The sequence below is a fragment of the Macaca nemestrina genome, chromosome 20, assembly GCF_043159975.1.
Source record: "Macaca nemestrina isolate mMacNem1 chromosome 20, mMacNem.hap1, whole genome shotgun sequence".
In the NCBI taxonomy this organism is placed as follows: Eukaryota; Metazoa; Chordata; class Mammalia; order Primates; family Cercopithecidae; genus Macaca; species Macaca nemestrina.
The window spans coordinates 17,591,577-17,611,638 of record NC_092144.1 but is presented as its reverse complement, the minus strand read 5'-3'; the positions used below and the strand labels follow the sequence as shown (position 1 = coordinate 17,611,638).

Genomic DNA, 20,062 nt, shown 5'->3' with positions numbered 1-20,062 from the left:
GCCTGTAATCCCAGCTACTCGGGAGGCTGACGCAGGAGAATCGCTTGAACCCAGGAGGTGGAAGTTGCGGTGAGCCGAGATCACACCACTGCACTCTAGCCTGGGCAAAAAGAGCAAAACTCCGTCTCAAAAAAAAAAAAAAAAAAATATATATATATATATATATATATATGCAAATTTTGTTCATGTGCTTGGTGTGGTAAAAAATATATATATATAAGCCAGCCGCGGTGGCTCAAGCCTGTAATCCTAGCACTTTGGGAGGCCAAGACAGGTGGATCACGAGGTCAGGAGATGGAGACCATCCGGCTAACACGGTGAAACCCCGTCTCTACTAAAAAATACAAAAAACTAGCCGGGCGAGGTGGCGGGTGTCTGTAGTCCCAGCTACTCGGGAGGCTGAGGCAGGAGAATGCCATAAACCCAGGAGGCAGAGGTTGCAGTGAGCTGGGATCTGGCCACTGAACTCCAGCCTGGGCAACAGAGCGAGACTCTGTCTCAAAAAAAAAAAAAAATATATATATATATATATAAAATATATGCAAATATATAAACACATACACATGCATGTATTTCTCTTTGTGCACACAAAAGATGACATATTGTAAAAACTGTTCTCTACTTTGGTTTTTTTCCACTTAATATATCCAGACACCATTCAATGTCAGTATATGAAGACTGTCTTCATTCCTTTTTATAGGAACTTCATTCCTTTTTATAGCAGTATTACTCCATCATGTGGTCGCATTGGGTTTCTTTCAGTCTTTTGATATTATATATAATGTCAATAAATAGCATCGGTCATTGAAAAATGAGGCTGGGCACAGTGAGTCACGCCTGTAATCCCAGCTCTTTGAGAGGCTGAGGTGGGTAGATCACCTGAGGTCAGGAGTTCGAGGCCAGCCTGGCCAACATGGTGAAACCCCGTCTCTACTAAAAATACAAAAATTAGCTGGGCATTGTGGCGTGTGCCTGTAATCCTAGCCACTCTGGTGGCTGAGGCAGGAGAATCCCTTAAACCCAGGACGGAGGGATTGCAGTGAGCTGAGATCCCACCACTGCACTGTAGTCTGGGTGATAGAATGAGACTCCATTTCAAAAAAAAAAAAAAAAAAAAAGGGTCTTTGCAGATGTAATTAAGGATCTTGCGATGACATTATCCTGAATTTATGGTGGGCTTAATAAGAGAAAGGCGTGTCCTTATAAGAAAACGGAGAGGCTGGGCTCGGTGGCTCACGCCTGTAATCCCAGCACTTTGGGAGGCAGAGGAGGGAGGATTGCTTGACCCCAAGAGTTCGAGACCAGCCTGGACAACATAGGGAGACCCTGTCTCTACAAAAAAAGAAAAAAAAAAGGAAAGAGTCGTTTGAGACTCAGAGACACACAGAGAAGGCCAAGTGACGACAGAGGCAGAACGTGGAAGGCTGCATCTACAAGCCAAGAACTCCGAGGTTTCCCAGCAGCCACCAGAACCCAGGAGAGAAGCATAGGACACGCAGATTGTCCTCAGAGCCTCCAGAGGGAGCCAACCCTACTGACAACCTCATTTCATTATTCTGGTCTCCTGAATTATGATAAAATCACGTTCTGTTGTTTTAAGCCTCCCAGTGTGTGGGCATTTGTTACAGCAGGCCCCAGGGAACTAATAGCATTCGCCTATTTACTTTGTTTACTGTCTGTCTCCCTAAGGGCCACGAATTTTGTGTACTGTTCATTTCTATGAGCAGAAGCAGGCACAGAATAGGTATTAAGTACTTAATATGTGCCAGACGCTGTTTTAAGTGCTTTTACACGGTTTCATTCATTTCATCCTCATAGTAAGTAACGTTTTGGAGCAGACACTACTATTTACAGGGAGAAAACTGAGGCCCCGAGGGTCGTGGTCAGGATTCCAACCTACTAAATGATGTTCCCTGGATAATTACAGAATCAGAAAACTAGGAGTCCGAAGGGCGACACCAGGGACGTCCCAATCACCACGAAGCCTGGATTTCTCTCCCTCAACTGCAAAGGCAGTTACTGGCTTTGCCCACAGCGTGGAGCCCAGAAGACCGACAAAGGTTTCACCTGCGCACGCGTTTACCCACAATGCACCCCGCCCCGGCGCGCGTTGCTCCGCCCCCTTTTGTATTACAAGCCGCGGCACTTTACGGCTCTCTTCCTCGTTCCTCTGGCGGGAACACGGCCCGGCCCGCCCCTTTCGCCTAGCGGGCCCCGCCCTACTCCGCGTGGATTGGTTAACCGCCCTTCTAGCCCGGTGCTGACTGGCTCGCGTCTCTGCCACTTTCTTTCAGCCCAGTGGCGCGCGGCGCGGCGTGGCGAAGACCGCCGGGAGCGTGTGCAGCGGCGGCGGCGGAAGTGGCCGGCGAGTCCGGTCCCCGCCGGCACCATGGTGAGGGCAGAGCAACGGCGGGGTCTCACCGGGAGGCGGGAACCGCAGTCGTTAGGAGCCCTGCGGGCGGGCGCTGAGGGCTGGGTTGGCGCGGGGCGAACGTACGGTCCGAGCCTTGAGTCCCGTCCCCCGGCACAAGGCCGGGAAACTGATGCTGGAGACTGCAGGTGGTTCTACCACGTTCGTGTCTGGGATTTAGGGTTGCACGTACTCGTATCCACAGTACAGTGGCCTCGCCTTACTTAGTTTTCCCATTTTGCAGGTTGGGAAACTGAGGTTAAAAAAGTGGGGATCTGCCAAATGCAACAGAGAGTTTTTGGGCAGGGAAGGGGGTCCCTTACGCTTCGGACCCAGTCTGACCTCCCAGATTGAAACCTAGAGTGCTGGGAAGTAGGGGGCCAGTCTGAGTTGTGAAACTTAGTTTTAGGAATTTCAGAGCTTGTAAGATGCTTAAAATGCTAGCAGCAGAGCCTCCTAGGCCTCTTTGTTTTCTGGCTGAAAAGTAGGCCTGGTGCTGGGGTGTGGTGTTTCTCCTTGGTTCACAAAGCATGTCATTCCAGAGGAAGGGAGCGTTTTGAGCTAGGGGTGGGCAAAGTACATCCTCCCCGTACACAGAAGGAAAAATTGCAGCCCAGGTCTCTGCAGGGCCACATTGTTTATGATTCTGTAATTTCTGGATCTGGGCTAGAAAGTGCCCGTGTCTCCCAGTGTGCAGATCAGAAAAGGAATCCAGAGCTGGGAGTTTCCTGGCTCATCAGCATCTGGCCCTTCTTTTTTCAATGAGAGAAACCAAGGCCCTTGTTGGGGATGTGACTTCCAGACTGTGAGACAGTGGGAGATTCAGTAACCAGGAGGGCCCCCCAGGGGTGGCTGCATCAGAACTGTGGATTAGTGAGAGAGCTCTCCCTAAATCCAGCTGGCCACCCAACGGGTTCACCTTGCCTGCTTCCTAGACAGAGCCCATTTATCAAGACAGGGCAATTGCAATACAGAAAGAGTATTTCACACAGAGCCAGCTATGCAGGAGACTGGAGTTTTATTACTGCTGAAATCAGTCTCCCCTGAGCATTAGGGGATCCGAGTTTTTAAAGATAATTTGGCGGGTAGGAGCTCAGGAAGTGGGGAGTGCTGATTGGTTGGAGCTTCCTGAGGTTGGAGATGGAGTCATTGGGGGGGGGGGGCGGGGGTTGAAGTGAGATTTTCTTGCTGTCTTCTGTTCCTGGGTGGGATTGCAGGACTGGTTGAACCAAATTACTGGTCTGGGTGGTGTCAGCTGATCCACCAAGTACAGGGTCTGCAAAATATCTCAAACACTGATCTTAGATTTTATAATAGTGATGTTATCCCTAGGAGCAATTTGGGGAGGTTCAGACTCTTGCAGCCAGAGGCTGTATGACCCGTAAACAATAATTTCTAATCGTGCAGCTAATTTGTTAGTCCTACAAAGGCAGACTGGTCCCCAGGCAAGAAAAGGGTCTTTTTGGGAAAGGGCTATTACCAATTTTGTTTCAAACTATACACTAAATCCCTTCCCAAGGTTAGTTCGGCCTATGCCCAGGAATAAGCAAGAACAGCTTAAAGGTTAGAAGCACGATGGAGTCGGTTAGGTCTGATCTCTTTTCGCTGTCATAATTTCCTCAGTTACAATTTTTGCAAAGGCGGTTTCAAGAGCAAGGATTCAGAGAGCCTGTCCCTCTGCCATGTACTTAGAGGGCAGAGTTGGCATGCAAGACTGGGCAGAGCTGGAAGGATCCATCCCTGTGTTAAGTTTTGTGGAAGCAGAATCTTTTTTTTTCTTCCAACTATATTCCCAGTGTGTAGAACGGTGCCTGGGCAAAGTGTGAACTCATTCATTCAGCCCCTTCCCACCTTCTGAACATCCAGAGTCCTGGCTATCCAGCCATTTCCTGGAGGAGTGGCCAAGAATGGACAAGGCATCATGGGATACACACTTCCAGTTCCCTGTGATCAGGGCAGGGCCAGAAGGAGTGGCCTGGGTTAGGAGCGGGGATGGGCAGTCCTGGACAGCTTCCTGAATTAGGAGGCACTGGATTAGGTCTTCGTGGATCTAGACCTGAGAACCAGATTCCAGATGCTGCAAGAAAGCCCACTAAACCTCCACCTCTCGGAGAGAGTGATTTTCCTGCCTCAGCCTCCCAAGTAGCTTGGGATCACAGGCATGCGCCACCACGCCTGGATAATTTGTGTATTTTCAGTAGAGATGGGGTTTCACCATGTTGGCTAGGCTAGTCTTGAACCCCTGACCTCAGGTGATCCACCCACCTCGGTGTGTCAAAGTGCTGGTATTACAGGTGTGAGCCACTGCACTCTGTACTTTTTTTTCTTTTTTGGAACTGAGCTCTCACTGTCGTCCAGGCTGGAGTGCAGTGGCACAATCACTGCAGCCTCAACCTCACCGGCCCAAGCGATCCTCCCACCTCAGCCTCCCAAGTAGCTGGGACCACATGCGTCACTAAACCTGTCTAATTCTTACATTTTTTGTAGAGACAGAATCTTACTGTGTTGCCCAAGCTGGTCTCATACTCCTGGGCTCAAGTGATCCTCCCACCTCAGCCTCCCAAAGTGCTGTGATTATAGGCGCAAGCCACTGTGCCAAGCCTCACCTGGCACTTTGATGTATCTTCTTTTAAGATTTTGAGGATCCACCCCTTCCTCTGACCTCTTTCTCCAACAGAATTTGGAGATGAGGATATAGGAGAAATCAAGATATATGGTCACAGCCCCAGGCCATTGCAGCCTTGGAGGACCCGGGAGTCAGGCAACTCCCTGTCCGGCGGCCACTCCTTCCCTTACCTGTGGGGTGGGGCGAGTGTTGTGCCTTCCCTGCGTGCCTCCCTGAGTGGTGTGTGCATTTCTTTTGTGTATTTATTCAACAAATATTTACCGAGTACCTTTTTTTTTTTTTTTGAGACGGAGTCTCGCTCTGTCGCCCAGGCTGGAGTGCAGTGGCGCGATCTCGGCTCACTGCAAGCTCCGCCTCCCGGGTTCACGCCATTCTCCTGCCTCAGCCTCCCGAGTAGCTGGGACTACAGGCGCCCACAACCGCGCCCGGCTAATTTTTTGTATTTTTAGTAGAGACGGGGTTTCACCGTGGTCTCGATCTCCTGACCTTGTGATCCGCCCGCCTCGGCCTCCCAAAGTGCTGGGATTACAGGCGTGAGCCACCGCGCCCGGCCTACCGAGTACCTCTTATGTGCCTGGCCTTGTGCTTGGCCCTGGACAAAGTCCACACCCACTTTGAGTGTTCCAGTCTAGCAAGGGACAGAGGTAATAAACAAGGTAATTAAAGACTGGCTGCATCCTATGATGGAAACAAACACCCATGAGGCAGAGAGTGGCCATTAAGAGGGCCTGGCCAAAGGAGGTGACGTTTCAGCAGCCACACGAAGGTCTGGGGAAGGTCACCCCAGGCAGAGGCAATAGCAGAAGTCAAGGTCAGGTGGCAGGAATGGGTGTGACGGCCAGTGTGGCAGAGCCTCTCAGGCCTGGCTCTGTAGCTGGCCTGGGGAGTGTTGTGAGCAGGTCTGCACCAACCCTATTTGGGTGTTTTTTGGTTTTTGGTTTTTGTTTTTTTTTTGAGATGAAACGTCACTGTCACCCAGGCTGCAGTGCAGTGGCACGATCTCAGCTCACTGCAGCCTCTGCCTTCTGGGTCCAAACGATTCTTCTGCCTCAGCCTTCCGAGTAGCTGGGACTACAGGTGTGCGCCACCATGCTTGGCTAATTTTTGCATTTTTAGTAGAGATGGAGTTTTACCATATTGGCCAGGCTGGTCTTGAACTCCTGCTCACTGCAGCCTCTGCCTCCTGGTTTCAAGCGATTCTCCTGCCTCAGCCTCCCGAGTGGCAGGGATTACAGGCGCCTGCCACCACGCCCAGCTAATTTTTGTATTTTAGTAGAGACGGGGTTTTGCCATGTTGGCCAGGCTGGTCTGGAACTCCTGACCTCAGGTGATCGCCCGCCTCAGCCTCCCAAAGTGCCGAGATTACAGGTGAGAGCCGCTGTGGCTGTCCCACCAGCTCTCTTTGTTTCTCAGATGTTCTTTCTGCTGCTTTTGGATGGGACTGCGGGTGACAGGCAAGGAGGCCATGGGTCCTCCCAGGCTGTGCTATTGGTCACTGGGATTAGGTGGTGACCCGAGAGGGGCTGTCACTGGCATGGAAGGTGTGTCTCCAGGCCACCTGCTGACAGTAGGGCGTCTGCCTCTGGGCAGCTCTGCCCGGGCCTTGCTGGATTTCCCTGGGCAGGTCACTTCTGCTGTGGGCGCCGGCGCCTCCTCTGCAGAATGAGAGGTGGGCCTTAAAGGGCTAGCCGGACCTCTGCCCCTTCCCCAGTGATCCAGGAGGACGTCCCGGGTCCCGTTCCTGTTATGGACTGGAGAAATAAAACAGGCTTACTGAGGAAAACCCACGGCTTCTTCACAGTAAAGGGCGACCTGGGCATGGGACCCATGTGCCAATCTGTGGCTCTTGTGTTTTCTCTGTGGCTGGTGGCACCCAGTCAGACACACGCCCAGCCGCCCGCAGCCCTCCTCCCCTGCCTCTCCGAGCAGCCGCCCCGGGGCCACATGGCCCCTTCTTCCCCCTTATCTGGCTTTTCCAGGAAGCCGGTGCAGGAAGCGGGCTTGGGCCTGGCTTCCTGCTGGCACCGACCTCCCCTGGGCAGCTTTTCTCAGGAAGGGGCTGTGGGATGTAGGATTCCCTCCCCAGCCCCTTCCTTTCATGGGGGAGCCACCCCACCAGGGTTGAAGGCCATTTCCGGCCTCCACAGCGAGAGGCCTTCAAGTTCACACCCCCTGGAAAGGCGGCCACCCTGTGGATCAGGGTGGTAGCCAGGGCAGGACTCCCAGCAAAGGCTTCTGGGGTCAGGGCCACCTGGAATTCCAGTCACCAGGACAAAGCAAGGTGAAGCCTCTGTCCTGTGAGGCACTGTCTCGTCAGGGCCCCTTGGTGCTGGGGCCTTCCTCACGGCAGTACTAGAACGGGCCCGTTATAGGACCCCGTACCCAGGCACAGCCCTGTGTCACCCCGAGGCAGTTCCCAGTGTACGGGCTGAGTTTTATGTTTCCAAAATGAAAGTGTTGATTTTCCCCCCAGTAATAGAAACACTACATATTTGACATAATAAATTCAGTAATGATGGAAAAAAACATCTTGAAACCAGACGTGGTAGCGCATACCTGTAATTCTAGCTACTTGGGAGCTTGAGATGGGAGGATTCCCTGAGACCAAGAGTTCAAAGCCAGCTTGGGCAAGATAGCAAAACCCTGTCGCCACCAAAAAAAAAAAAAAAAAAAAAAACTTGAAAGTTCACCTTAACTGGTGACTTCCTGTCTTTGAAAACCCAGTTCAGGCTGGGGGTGATGGCTCATGCTGTTATCCCAGCACTTTGGGAGGACCAGGCGAGTGGGTCACTTAAGGTCAGCAGTTCAAGACCAACCTGGCCAACATGTAGAAACCCCGTCTCTACTAAAAATACAAAAATTAGCCGGGCATAGTGGCACACCCCTGTAATCCCAGCTACTTGGGAGGCTGAGGCAGGAGGATCACTTGAACCCGGGAGGTGGAAGTTTCAGTGAGCCAGGATCACACCACTGCACTCCAGCCTGGGTGACAGGCTTGCTTCTCAGGCTCAAGTGATCCTCCTGCCTCAGCACCCGAGTAGCTGGGACTACAGGCGCATGCCACCATGCCCAGCAAAGTTTTGTATTTTTAGAGCAAGACTTCATCTGAAAAAATAAAACCAGCTCAGATGTGGCCTTTTCTGATGGGACTGACCCCTGCAATGGGGCCTGGCGGTGTCAGTCTCGGCCAGTTGGGGCTGCCCTGCAAGGCATGGGCTTGTGCTTGCTTCAGACAGACAGGGCCAGGCCAGCTCTGTCCCCTCCTAGCTCCACAGTACTGGGCAAGTTCCCCGGTTTCCAAGCTGTAGTGTCCTCAACTCCATACTCACAGTAACGTCAACATGGATGCATCTCAGGCATACCAGTTTGAGCTTAAAATACAAGCATTAGGCCAAGCGCGGTGGCTCATGCCTGTAATCCCAGCACTTTGGGAAACTGAGGCAGGTGGATCACCTGAGGTCTGGAGTTTGAGACTAGCCTGGCAACATGGTGAAACGCCGCCTCTACTAAAAATATAAAAATTAGCTGGGTGTGGTGACGCACGCCTGTTGTCCCCAGCTGCTTGGGAGACTGAGGCAAGCTGCTTGGGAGGCTTGAACACAGGAGGTGGAGGTTGCAGTGAGCTGTGATTGTGCCACTGCACTCCAGCTTGGGTGACAGAGCGAGACTCCGTCTCAAAAAAAAAAAAAATTGACCAGAGCGTTCAGCACCAAGAGCAGGTGGTGGCCACCTATGGTAGGAGGGAGGGTATGTGAGGCTTTTCTTCCTAATCCAAGAGGCAGGTGTGTGTTCCAGGGCTGGGCAGAGTAGGAAATGCCATTTCCGGTGGAGAGTGATTGACGCACACTCCTGTGCGCCCCTTGCACCGTACTGCACCATCTTTGAGTCGTGGGTGGGACTCGAGACCAGAGCTCCCAGGCGCTGATCAGACAGACAAATCATGCAGCTTTATTTGCCTTTCAGCTTCCCTTGTCACTGTTGAAGACGGCTCAGAATCATCCCATGGTGAGTACTCAGTGGTCTGGGACAGCCTGTTTGAGAGGGGGCCAGCCTCAGCACAGGGGCGGTGGCTGAGCAGACGGCTTCCTGCCTGTCCACCAGCACGGCAGCTCGCTCCCTTCTCCCTCCCCAGGCGTGTCCACACCCCTGTCATTTCTGCTACTTGTAAGAGAAGTACATACATACTTACTAAAAATTTAATGGGCCAGTTGCAGTGGCTCACGTCTGTAATCCCAGCACTTTGGGAGGCCGAGACAGGAGGATCGCCTGAGCTCAGGAGTTCAAGATCAGCCTGGGCAAGAAGAATTATTTAAAATTTAGCCAGATGAGGTGGTATGTGCCTACAGTCACAGCTACGCAGGAGACTGAGGCGAGAGAATTGACTGATCCCAGGAGTTTGAGGCTGCAGTGAGCTGTGATCACACCACTGTGCTGCAGTCTGAGCGACAGAGTGAGACCTTGTCTCTAAAAAAAGAAAAAAAATTAATGAGGGGGTTCTGCGGCCATACCACCCTGAACACGCCCGATCTCATCTGATCTCGGAAGCTAAGCAGGGTCAGGCCTGGTTAGTACTTGGATGGGAGAAAATTAATGAGATGGAAGGATCACTTGAGCCCAGAAGTTCAAATCCAACCTGGGCAATATAGCAAGACCCTGTCTCTTAAAAAAATAAAAAGAACTTCAGGCTGGGCATGGTGGCTCATGCCTATCATCCCAGCACTTTGGGAGGCTGAGGCTAGAGGATGGCTTGAGCCCAGGAGTTCGGAGACCAGCCTGGGCAACAAGGAGAAACCACGCCTCTCCATAAAATGTAAAAATTAGCTGGGTGTAGTGGCGTGTGCCTGTAGTTCCAGTTACTCAGGAGCCTAAGGCAGGAGGATCACCTGAGCCAGGGGCGTTTGAGGCTGCAGGTCTAACCTGGGCAACAGTGAGACCTTGTCTCCAAAAAATGATAATATTACATACTAACACTACAGTTAAAGTGCACAATTTAGTGGCATTTGGTGCAGTCACAGCATTGTGTAACCACCACCTCTATCTAGGCCAGAACATTTCCGTCTCCCCAAAAGGAAACCCCGTCTCTATCAGCAGTCACTTCCCAGCCCCAGCCCCTGATGAGCACGAGGCAGCTGCCGTCTCTGTGGGGTTGCCTATTCTGGATATATCCCATGCATGTGAGCGGAGACCATGAGGCCTCTCAAGTCTGGTGGCTGTCACTCAGCACCTTTTTTTTGAGGTTCATCCACCCTGTGGCCTGTGTCAGTGCCTCATTCCTTATAGCCAGACCATACTCCGTGGAGCGGATACTTACCACATTTTGTTTATCTGTTCATCTGCTGACAGGCATCTGGGCTCTTTCCCCTTTTTGGCTATTGCGAATAGTGTCACTGTGAACGTTCACGCACACATATTTGTATAGTTGCCTATGTTCGTTTCTCTCAGGCAGATGCCTAAGTTGAATCATTTAAAAATCTCAGCGTTGGTGGGAGGCCAAGGCGGGTGGATCACCTGAAGTCAGGAGTTTGAGACCAGCCAACATGGTGAAACCCCCGTCTCTACTAAAAAATTAGCTGAGCATGGTGGCAGGTGCTTGTAGTCGCAGCTACTTGGGAGGCTGAGGCAGGAGAATCGCTTGAACCTGGAAGGCAGAAGTTGCAGTGAGCTGAGATCATGCCATTGCACTCCAGCCTGGGCAACAAGAGCGAGACTTCGTCTCAAAAGAAAAACTCAGCCTTGGACTGAGCGCAGTGGCTAATGCCTATAATCTCAGCACTCTGGGAGGCCAAGACAGGAGGATCACTTGAGCCCAGGAGTTTGGGACCAGTCTGGACAACAGTGAGACCCCACTTCTACAAAAGGAAAATAAATTAACCGCATGTGGTAGTGTGAGCTTGTAGTTTCAGCTACTAGGGAAACCGAGGTGGGAGGATGGCTTGAGCCCAGGAGGTCGAGGCTGCAGTGAGCCATGCTCACGACACTGTACTCCAGCTTGGGCAACAGAGCAAGACCCTGTCTCATAAAAGACATCAAAAAATCTCAGCCTTTTCCGAACAGCAGCATATCTTTAGAATGATGTGCTACTTATCTTTGTTCTCAAAACATATCCAAATAGACGAGTAATTATTACAGTGCAAAACAGCATTTGCGGAACACCAAAACCCAAATATCTGGTGTTGTGGGGGTGCCTGCCGGACCAGCCCAGCTGTGCCCACCTGGCCCCCAGCCACCCTGGATCAGTGGCCACCGTCACCATTGTCTCACTCATTCCTTTAAACATTTCTGTGTTTCTTAGTTTTTTCTTCTTTAAGACCAAGTCTCACTCTGTTGCTTAGGCTGGAGTGCAGTGGTACGGTCTCAGCTCACTGCAACCTCCGCCTGCTGGGTTCAAACAATTATTCTGCCTCAGGCTCCCAAGTAGCTGGGAGTACAGGCGTGCACCACCATGCCCAGCTAATTTTTGTATTTTTAGTAGAGATGGGGTTTCACCATGTTGGTCAGGATGGTCTCAATCTCTTGACCTCGTGATTCGCCCACGTCGGCCTCCCAAAGTGCTGGGATTACAGGCCTGAGCCGCCACGCCCAGCCCAGTATCATTTTTTAATTGTACAAAGGTTGGCATTATGATAGACTGTCTAACTGCCAGTGAAGTGTATAGTGGAGGCAGAGCCTGTCGCCTGTAAGGAAGGCCATTTAGGGGTCTGGGAGCTGTGGGCTGAGGCCTGGAGGTGGTGGTCCGTCTCGCGGGGCAGAGCTGCACCTCCTGGGGGGCCCATGGCGCAGGGCTCCAGGGCCATAGCCGACCTCTGGCCTGTCTCTCTTCCAGTTGGTGGAGCTGAAAAATGGGGAGACGTACAACGGACACCTGGTGAGCTGCGACAACTGGATGAACATTAACCTGCGAGAAGTCATCTGCACGTCCAGGGTGGGTACTGCGCCCACCAATGGGGGTGGTATGTAGGGGTGGACACTCAGCATCCTCCCTCCCTGGGCCTCATGGGAGGAGTTAGTGGGGGAGGCCTCCTAGGACTGCTCATCCTGACAGGGGTCAGTGGGGAGGGACCGGGCAGGGTGGGCCAGGCCACCAAGTCCCCTAGCACGCCCTGGACTTTGACCCTGTGTGAGGCTGCCCCCCCACCCGGCCTTTCCTGCTGTGTGTCTGTTGGTGCCACCCCTGACCTGGAAGGACCTGGGCCTGGGGACTCCCTGTGGCTCAGGTCGGGGCAGCCCCCTCCAGGGGAGGTCCAAGCCTCCCAGGCTCTGTTGCCTTTAGTCCAGCCTGGATGTTGCCTGGACTCTGTGGGCCCTGGTAGTGTGGCCATGGGATGTCCTGGATGCCCAGGTCACGGTGGGCAGGAGCAGTGCCAGGGCCTGGTGGGCCAGGAGCCACCAGCCAGAGCCCAAGACCGGGAAGTGCCTGGCTAGGAGCGCTGCTGGGTCGGCCGGGGCTGGAAGATGGTTCCCCTGGCGTCACGGGCCTTCCCTGCCCCTGGGATGACCCGTGGAGCACTGAGGAGGAGGTCAGGCATGGTGCTGAAGGCAGCGGCTCCCTTGGACTCCTCCCACCAACCTTCCCTGACCCCATCTGTCTTGTCTCCCTGTGGGTGACAGCCCCCCATGGTAGGGAGGAAACTGCTGGGGAGCTTGGACTGCCTGCCTGGGGTCACCTTGACGGGACAACAGGGCTCGAGGAGGGAGGCGCTTCTTCCTGAAGTGGCCGTATCTTGCCCTGACCCCCAGCCCGACCCAGGACTGGGCCTCTCGTCAGCACAGGGTGGGGACAGGTGGTGGGGCTGCTGTGCACAGCGCTAGAAGCTCGAGAAGCTGCTTGCTGGGTTTCGTGCCGTAGCCTCCCGGAGGGCGTCTGGGCGGGTCCAGTGCGGCTGTGCCGGACGGTGCCTCGCTGCAGAACCGCGTGCCTCCCACCTGCGGCCAGCGGGGCGCGCTCCGCTTCCGGCATCGGCATCACCAGGTGCGCTGCGTGCGTGAGCATGTGCGGTCTTTTGGACACTTCCAGGTCCTAGACATGAGAAGCCTGTGAATTCAGAGGCTGTGTGGTCTCCACGGGTTGCTCTGGCCTCTGCCGCCAGCTTCGAGTGGACGCGTAATTTTCCCTGGGCAGCCTGCCTCTGTGGCTGGGCGGTGATGCTGCCGTCACAGGTGGCTGGGAGGAGAGGCGATGGGAACTCACATCGTCCCCATCTGAGCGGGGCCCTCCCTCCCTCAGAGGCAGGCCGCAGGATGCAGAGACCCGCCCGGGCTGAGGGACCTCTGGAGCACTGTGGGCAGGAGGCAGGGGCCTCCCTGCAGTGAGCTCAGGCCCTGCCCAGGTTCCTGCACTAGGAAGCCTCTAGGCCCTGCCTGGGAGAGCTGGGCGCCAAGCCGTCTGCCCAGGCCCTGAGCCCCCACAGAACCATAGTGTGTCCACCCCACGAGCCCTTGAGGGGTTCCTAGGACAGTGAGCACCCAAAGGGGCTGTTCATCTCCTCCCAGCGCTGGGCCAGGCCACACCCACCCAGGCATGGAGGAGAGTGTCTGATGGGAGGACTTGGGGATTCAGGCAGGTGAGGCCTTTTAGGGGCCAGAGTTATCCAGATGAGAAGTGGGAAAACCGCGTGCAAAGTCCTGGGGGCAAGCCCATGGCATGTGTTCCGGAAACAGAAAGTTCCATCTGGAGGGAATGTCATCAGGGGCTGGGAAGAGGACCGCCAGGGCGGGGCAGGATCTCAGGCCCTAGAGAGCCCTCCTGAGGCTCCTAGACCTTGCCCCCAAGACAGAGGGGCCCATGGGTGTGTTCCAAGCAGGAAGATGCTGTGATCTGACTTCCAAGGGCATCTGGGGCAAAGGCCTTCCAGGCATCACACGTGGATCTGTCCAGGAACCTGGGCAGTGGGGTGGGACTGGGGAACTGATACGGTAGGAATGGCCCTGGCCCCTGCTAATCCCTCGATCTGTCCCAGTGGGGGCCTCAGGGAGGCATTGCAGCGTGAGTCTGTGACTTTGCAAGGCCCGCATTTCTCCAGTCTTGGTTAGCTCTCCTAACACTGGCATCACTGGAAGCTGCCCTTGAGCCACCCTGGCAGGACTCAAGTTACCCCATCCACCACCCCTCTTCACCCACCACACTAGGCCTGTAGCTTGCTCGCATGTCCCTGCACCCAACTCAGGCCCTGTTGGGAGATACTGCGATGAATGAATGAGTCAGGGCACATAGAGAGGCTTCCAGAAGTGAGGTGGGGCTGGGGCAGGAGGAAGAGTAGCTGGGCTTCATCTGGGTCTGGTGCACAGGGAGGCCCCCACCCACTCTGGGCTTTGGGCTGCAGGTGAAGAATCCCAACCCCAACCAGAGAGAGCCCCATCCCAGGCTGGAGGGAGCCCCAGTCAGCCACTCCTGAGCCAGGCGCACGGGCAGAGGATAGGAGTCCGTTTTCCTTGTGCATGCACAAGGGGGCTGCGCCTACCACACCCACCCTTGCTGCCGGGTGAAGGATTGCCTGGGATCAGGAGCGATCCTGCCTGCAGGGTGGACACCTTTCCACGTGTCTCCTGGGACTGAGACTGTGCAGCTTGCAGGGGTGGTGCGGGGTGCAGGCTGGGCGGGATCTGCAGGGCCTCCCACAGATCTGAGACCCTGCTCCCAGCGCTGGGCCAGACAGCCTGGTAATAACCCGCTCCCCAGCCAGGCGCGGTGGCTCACACCTGTAATCCCAGCACTTTGGGAGGCCGAGGCGGGTGGATCATGAGGTCAGGAGATCGAGACCATCCTGGCTAACACGGTGAAACCCTGTCTCTACTAAAAATGCAAAAAAATTAGCCGGGCATGGTGACTGGTGCCTATAGTCCCAGCTACTCAGGAGGCTGAGGCAGGAGAATAGCGTGAACCCGGGAGGCGGAGGTTGCAGTGAGCCGAGATGGTGCCAGTGCACTCCAGCCTGGGTGACAGAGTGAGAGTCCATTTCAAAAAAATAAAAAGTAAAATTAAAAAATAGGGCCGGGCGCGGTGGCTCACGCCTGTAATCCCAGAACTTTGGGAAGCTGAGGTAGGCGGATCACGAGGTCAGGAGATCGAGACCATCCTGGCTAACATGGTGAAACCCCGTCTCTACTAAAATACAAAAAAATTAGCCAGGCGTCTGTAATCCCAGCTAATCGAGAGGCTGAGGCAGGAGAATTGCTTGATCCTAGAAGGCGGAGGTTGCAGTGAGCCAAGATCGTGCCACTGCACTCCAGCCTGGGTGATAGAGCGAGACTCCATCTCAAAAATACAAAAAACCCGCTCCCCTTCTCCGCAGGACGGGGACAAGTTCTGGCGGATGCCCGAGTGCTACATCCGTGGCAGCACCATCAAGTACCTGCGCATTCCTGACGAGATCATTGACATGGTCAAGGAGGAGGTGGTGGCCAAGGGCCGCGGCCGCGGAGGCCTGCAGCAGCAGAAGCAGCAGAAAGGCCGCGGCATGGGCGGCGCCGGCCGAGGTGGGTCTCCCATCCCCAGTGGACATACCTGGGGCGGGAGGACAGCCACACGTGGCATCCCTCCTTCTCGGGGTTGGCCTTCTTGGCTAGTGCCCATGCAGCACTGCCTCGGAGCCTCCCGACCCTCCCGGGCCCCCCTCCTGGTCTTTGGCCATGAGCCGAGGCCCAGCCAGAGGAGCCCAGAGACCTGGGACTCAGTCCTCCTCTCACTGCACCTCCTGGTAGTCCTCAGGGCACATCAAGTCACCTCCCCAAGCCTCAGTTTCCCCTCTGAGAGGGTCTGGCGGTGCCCACTTGTCCAGGCTGCTGGCAAGGACTCCACTTGGGGCCTGGTGTGGGGCCCTCTCCCTGCCGTGGCTCTATCCAGAGCCAAGGTCACCCGCCCCCACCAGAGATGATGAATTGGCGTAAAATTCCATTTGTTAGGCCCAGGGGCCATCTGTAGCCCCTGCCCCTCCTCACCTCTCTGTCCCCAGCTCTTGTGTTTTCAGGGGGACCTGGGCTTTGCTTCTTCCATCCATGGGCACTGCTGGTGTGCTGGGCTCAGGTGCCAGCCTGGGGGCTTGCGGCATGGCAGGCTGGCCCCGGAAGGCCCCAGGCGCCAATTCTGAGTGCGGGCTCACGAGGTGGTCAGGAGTGAGCCTGAGGGAGGGATGGGGATAGTACTCCAGGCAGGGAACTTTGCAGATCTCAGGGTGGGTGGGGCCTCTGGGGTCCCAGGCCTGGCTCCTTCCCAGCACTTGGGGTCAAGGTTGTTGAGAGAGTGGGTCAGGTCCTACCTAGGGAAGGCGGGGGTTTTCTCTGGCTGCTCTGCAGGAAGCCACGGGGTCATGGGGTGCAGATAGCAGCCTCGCAGTAACTCCCACCAGGCCGTGCACCCTGGCACAGCTGGCCCTCCCTGGTGAGAGGGGAGGTTGGTGGCCTGGGCCAGTGTTGGCCTCTGGCCTCTGTCCCCACAGGGCCTGGTGGCCCCTGGCTGGTGAGAGCCCTGACCTCTTGGATCCTCTAAATCTGGACCCCTGACCCCACCTTCACGGGGTTGAGGTCTGCAGAGGAGACAGTGATTCCAGTTCCTTTTGAGGTCAGTCCTCCTGTCTCCAGACCTCCCTGGCCCAAGGCTGAGATTTCGAGCGGGCTCTGTGGAGGGCCGGAGCTATGCTGCCTGCAGCGCTGGCCTCTGGCCCCTGGCACCCGGCACATGGGCCGCAGGGCCAGCTCCTCTTGCTGGCCTTGGCTCTCCTGTTTGAAGCTCCAGCTTTGATTTCCTCAAGCATTCGTCCAGCTAGAAAGTTCTCTGAAACGGCTCCCTAGACGGGGCTCACAGAGCTGGGGTCCTCGAGGGAGACAGAGAGGGAGGGATCAATGCTGGGTCGCGGCCCACCCAGCCTGCTGCGTCCAGGCCTGGCCTGTGGTGCGGGTGGCATGAAGGGGTGCTGGGCACACAGACGGTGTGGGGACAGGTGTGCCCTGCATGCCGCCTGCTCAGGATTACTGTAGGCGCCGCTGCAGTGTCCACTCAGTGAGTCCCTGGGGCCCTCATCTCCCGGGACCCACCTGTCACCTCCCCAGTGGCCACATGCTGCCACCTCAGGGGCTTCATGGAAAATGTCATTTGGCCTCATGGTCTCCTATCTCTGTGGCCTCGGGCCAGGTGGGGAGTCCCCTCCCCTTCTCCATCCCTGGGGCTGGATTCACAGAAACCCCTCTTCTGTTTTCCTCCTGGCAGGTGGATGAGGGCCCATGGGTGGTCCTGGAGCGTGGGAGGCCCCCCCAGGCAGCCCCCAGCCTGGCCTACTGCCCTAGTCTCTGCTCCACCCCTCTCTCACCTCCCCCTCCTCCAGGAAGCCCTTCTGGCTTTGTCGTTTAGGAAGCCTGCCCCAACCTGCCATGGGACTTAGTGCCCTCTGTTGCCTAGTCCCCCCCTGCATCCCTGGGGGCTGGGTCTAGTCCCATAATGAGGATGCCCTGGAGTTCCTGCCTTCCTCAGATGCTCTGCCCCATGGAGGAGATCCAAAGCACCCTCAGTCCCCACCTCACACATGAGGAAGCTGAGCCTGGGGACTTAGGTGACCTGGACTAGAGTTTCAGGGCACTGGGATCCTGTAGAAGGTCCCACTCACCTGGCTCTGCTGCAGCCCCCTCTCTCTGTTCTCTAGGTGTGTTTGGCGGCCGGGGCCGAGGTGGGATCCCGGGCACAGGCAGAGGCCAGCCAGAGAAGAAGCCGGGCAGACAGGCGGGCAAACAGTGAGCCCACCCAGACCGGCCGCTGCGCCCCCTCCTGCCAGGGCGGCGATTCCGCTCCACGGTCCTGGATGGATCTGCTCAGAAAGGAAGAGGCGGGCGTCAGGGGGAACCCCCTTCGTGTTTTGCGACCCTCCCTTTTAGGTGAAGTCCCTTTTTCTTGCTAAAACCGGCAGTTCTCCGGTTGGAAATGTTATTTGGTGTGTTTGGTTTTGTGAAGCGGCCGTCCCAAAGCTGGCTGGATTCCTGGAAGAGCCTGTGTCGAAGGCATCTTTCAAGCCCTCACTCTGGTTCTCAGGGCGGCATTTTCCAGGCGGGTTTGTTTTGCATTTCTCAGAGCCTCTCCGAGCAGTGACCAGATGGGAGATTTTTACTTTAAGCTGTTCACGCTGGGACTGACAGCCTGCAGAGTTTCTTTGGGCGCGGCCCCAGCATTGCCTTCAAAACAAACCCGGGATGGTTGAAAGCCTTCGAACCCGTGCACGGGATGCCTTGGGCCCTGGCCCATCGCTTCCTCTCTTGTGTTACAAAAATAAAAACAAATAAAACTACACACTGTACATCCACTGTTCCTTTTGAGCATCTGGGCGCACCTAGCGGGTCTCCTGCCCTCTGTCCATCTCTGGGCTCTCGGGAAATCACTGTTCCGGTAAGGGAAGCTTCCTTTTGAGAGATCTCACCAGGCGTCAGCGTCACAGTGGGGTCCTGATGTCCTTTTACAAAAGGCAAGACCAGCATCTGGACAGTGGGGCTCTTGAGAGTCCCTGGCGCCCCCACACCAGGTTGTCCTATACCCTCTCCCCTCTGTGGAGATGTTAATGCTGACGGGTGTGTGGGGAAGGAAGTACCAGGCAGGGGCCACGCATGGTCCCCATCACCCCCTCCCGGGTGGCCTGGGCTCCATCATCTATCCCCATCTGGCCACACTGGCGTTCACACAGAGAAGACTGGGGACAGGAATCCCCTTGGAAGATTCTCACGAGGCTCCTGCCCCCTTTCTGAGCCAGGCTGGACTTGTCAAACCTCGGGCGCGCGCGCGCCTGAGACACTGAGTCAGCACTTTCGGAAAAGGCTCCGGGTAGCGTCTGCGGACCGGGACGTAACTGCAGGGAAGCCCTGAGCCAGGCAACAGCCCGTCACCCCGCATAGCCTTCTCTTCATTCAGGGTCCCTGTTTGGAGACCTATTTTGAGAGGTGATTGGAATAAAAGGCCCTGTCCGTGAGGAACTGTTTCTTGAGTCTTCAGAGTTCCTTGCCATCGTATAGATTTTGCATTTACAGTGTCCTAACCTGGGATGCTCTCCTTGTGTGTGGGGTGGGGGACAGGGATGGATATCTGCTGTCGCCTGAATCTTCTCCTCCACAGCGGCACTTGATTGATGGTTAGAGATAGGGCATGTGTGGCCGGGCGCGGTGGCTCAAGCCTGTAATCCCAGCACTTTGGGAGGCCGAGACGGGCGGATCACGAGGTCACAAGATCAAGACCATCCTAGCTAACATGGTGAAACCCCTTCTCTACTAAAAATATACAAAAATCTAGCCGGGCGAGGTGGCGGGCGCCTGTAGTCCCAGCTACTCCGGAGGCTGAGGCAGGAGAATAGCGTGAACCCGGGAGGCGGAGCTTGCAGTGAGCTGAGATCCGGCCACTGCACTCCAGCCTGGGTGCCAGAGCGAGACTCCGTCTCAAAAAAAAATAATAATAAAATAAAAGAGATAGGGCATGTGGGCTCCAGGCTGCGGCCTGCCCTGAACCTCACAAACCCGCCCCCTCAACACAGGCAGGGGCGGCAGTTGTGGGCCCAGGCCTGGAAGCCTTGGGATGCACTGACCCACAGCACCCACCTGCCTGCTGGACAAGAGCATCGGTTTTTTTTTTGTTTTTTTTTTTTTCTTTTTTTTTTGAGACAGAGTCTCGCTCTGTTGCCCAGGCTGGAATGCAGTGGCGCGATCTCAGCTCACTGCAAGCTCCACTTCCTGGGTTCAAGCGATTCTCTTGCCTTAGCCTCCCAAGTAGCTGGGATTACAGGTGTGCACCAACACGCGTGGCTAATTTATGGATTTTTAGTACAGACACAGTTCCACCATGTTGGCCAGGCAGGTCTTGAACTCCTGACCTCAAGTGATCCTCCCACCTTGGCCTCCCAAAGTGGTAGGATTACAGGCGTGAGCCACTGCGCCTGGTCGACAGGAGCATCTCTTGGCACATCCCATGCCCCTACAGGGTGGGCCATGCAGGGGGCTGGGCTGGGCTCCCAGGGTGAGGTGGGTGGGGCAATCTTCAGGGAAGGAGGGAAGGAAGGGTGGGGAGCAGG

At 55.5% G+C, this 20,062-nt stretch overlaps 1 protein-coding gene and 1 long non-coding RNA gene across 4 annotated transcripts; one reads left to right on the top strand and one right to left on the bottom strand.

The window, feature by feature from the left end:
• The first annotated feature begins 2,294 nt into the window (after window positions 1-2,294).
• Window positions 2,295-18,303, top strand: LOC105487298 (LSM4 homolog, U6 small nuclear RNA and mRNA degradation associated). 2 transcript variants are annotated; one of them, XM_011750762.2, is made up of 5 exons: window positions 2,295-2,392; window positions 9,000-9,041; window positions 11,860-11,958; window positions 15,326-15,509; window positions 17,666-18,303. In XM_011750762.2, the coding sequence occupies exons 1-5, from the start codon at window positions 2,390-2,392 to the stop codon at window positions 17,755-17,757; spliced, it is 420 nt and encodes a 139-aa protein (XP_011749064.1). In that variant the 5' UTR covers window positions 2,295-2,389; the 3' UTR covers window positions 17,758-18,303. The 2 variants fall into 2 exon arrangements, with proteins under 2 accessions (XP_011749064.1, XP_011749107.1); XM_011750805.3 differs by lacking the exon at window positions 2,295-2,392 and adding an exon at window positions 2,454-2,559.
• Window positions 7,528-17,714, bottom strand: LOC139360436 (uncharacterized). Of its 2 annotated transcripts, none has more exons than XR_011617825.1 (3): window positions 17,630-17,714; window positions 9,226-16,843; window positions 7,528-9,067 (listed from the first exon to the last, which is right to left on the bottom strand). It is a non-coding gene; the product is annotated as an uncharacterized lncRNA (long non-coding RNA). The 2 variants fall into 2 exon arrangements; XR_011617824.1 differs by having other exon boundaries at window positions 9,226-13,197; window positions 15,972-17,670.
• Window positions 18,304-20,062: the final 1,759 nt, after the last annotated feature.

Coding starts and splice junctions, on each gene's coding strand:
- LOC105487298 (XM_011750762.2), top strand. Junction 9,042..11,859: donor CGGCTCAGAATCATCCCATG/GTGAGTACTCAG, acceptor TCTCTCTTCCAG/TTGGTGGAGCTGAAAAATGG. Junction 15,510..17,665: donor CATGGGCGGCGCCGGCCGAG/GTGGGTCTCCCA, acceptor TCTGTTCTCTAG/GTGTGTTTGGCGGCCGGGGC.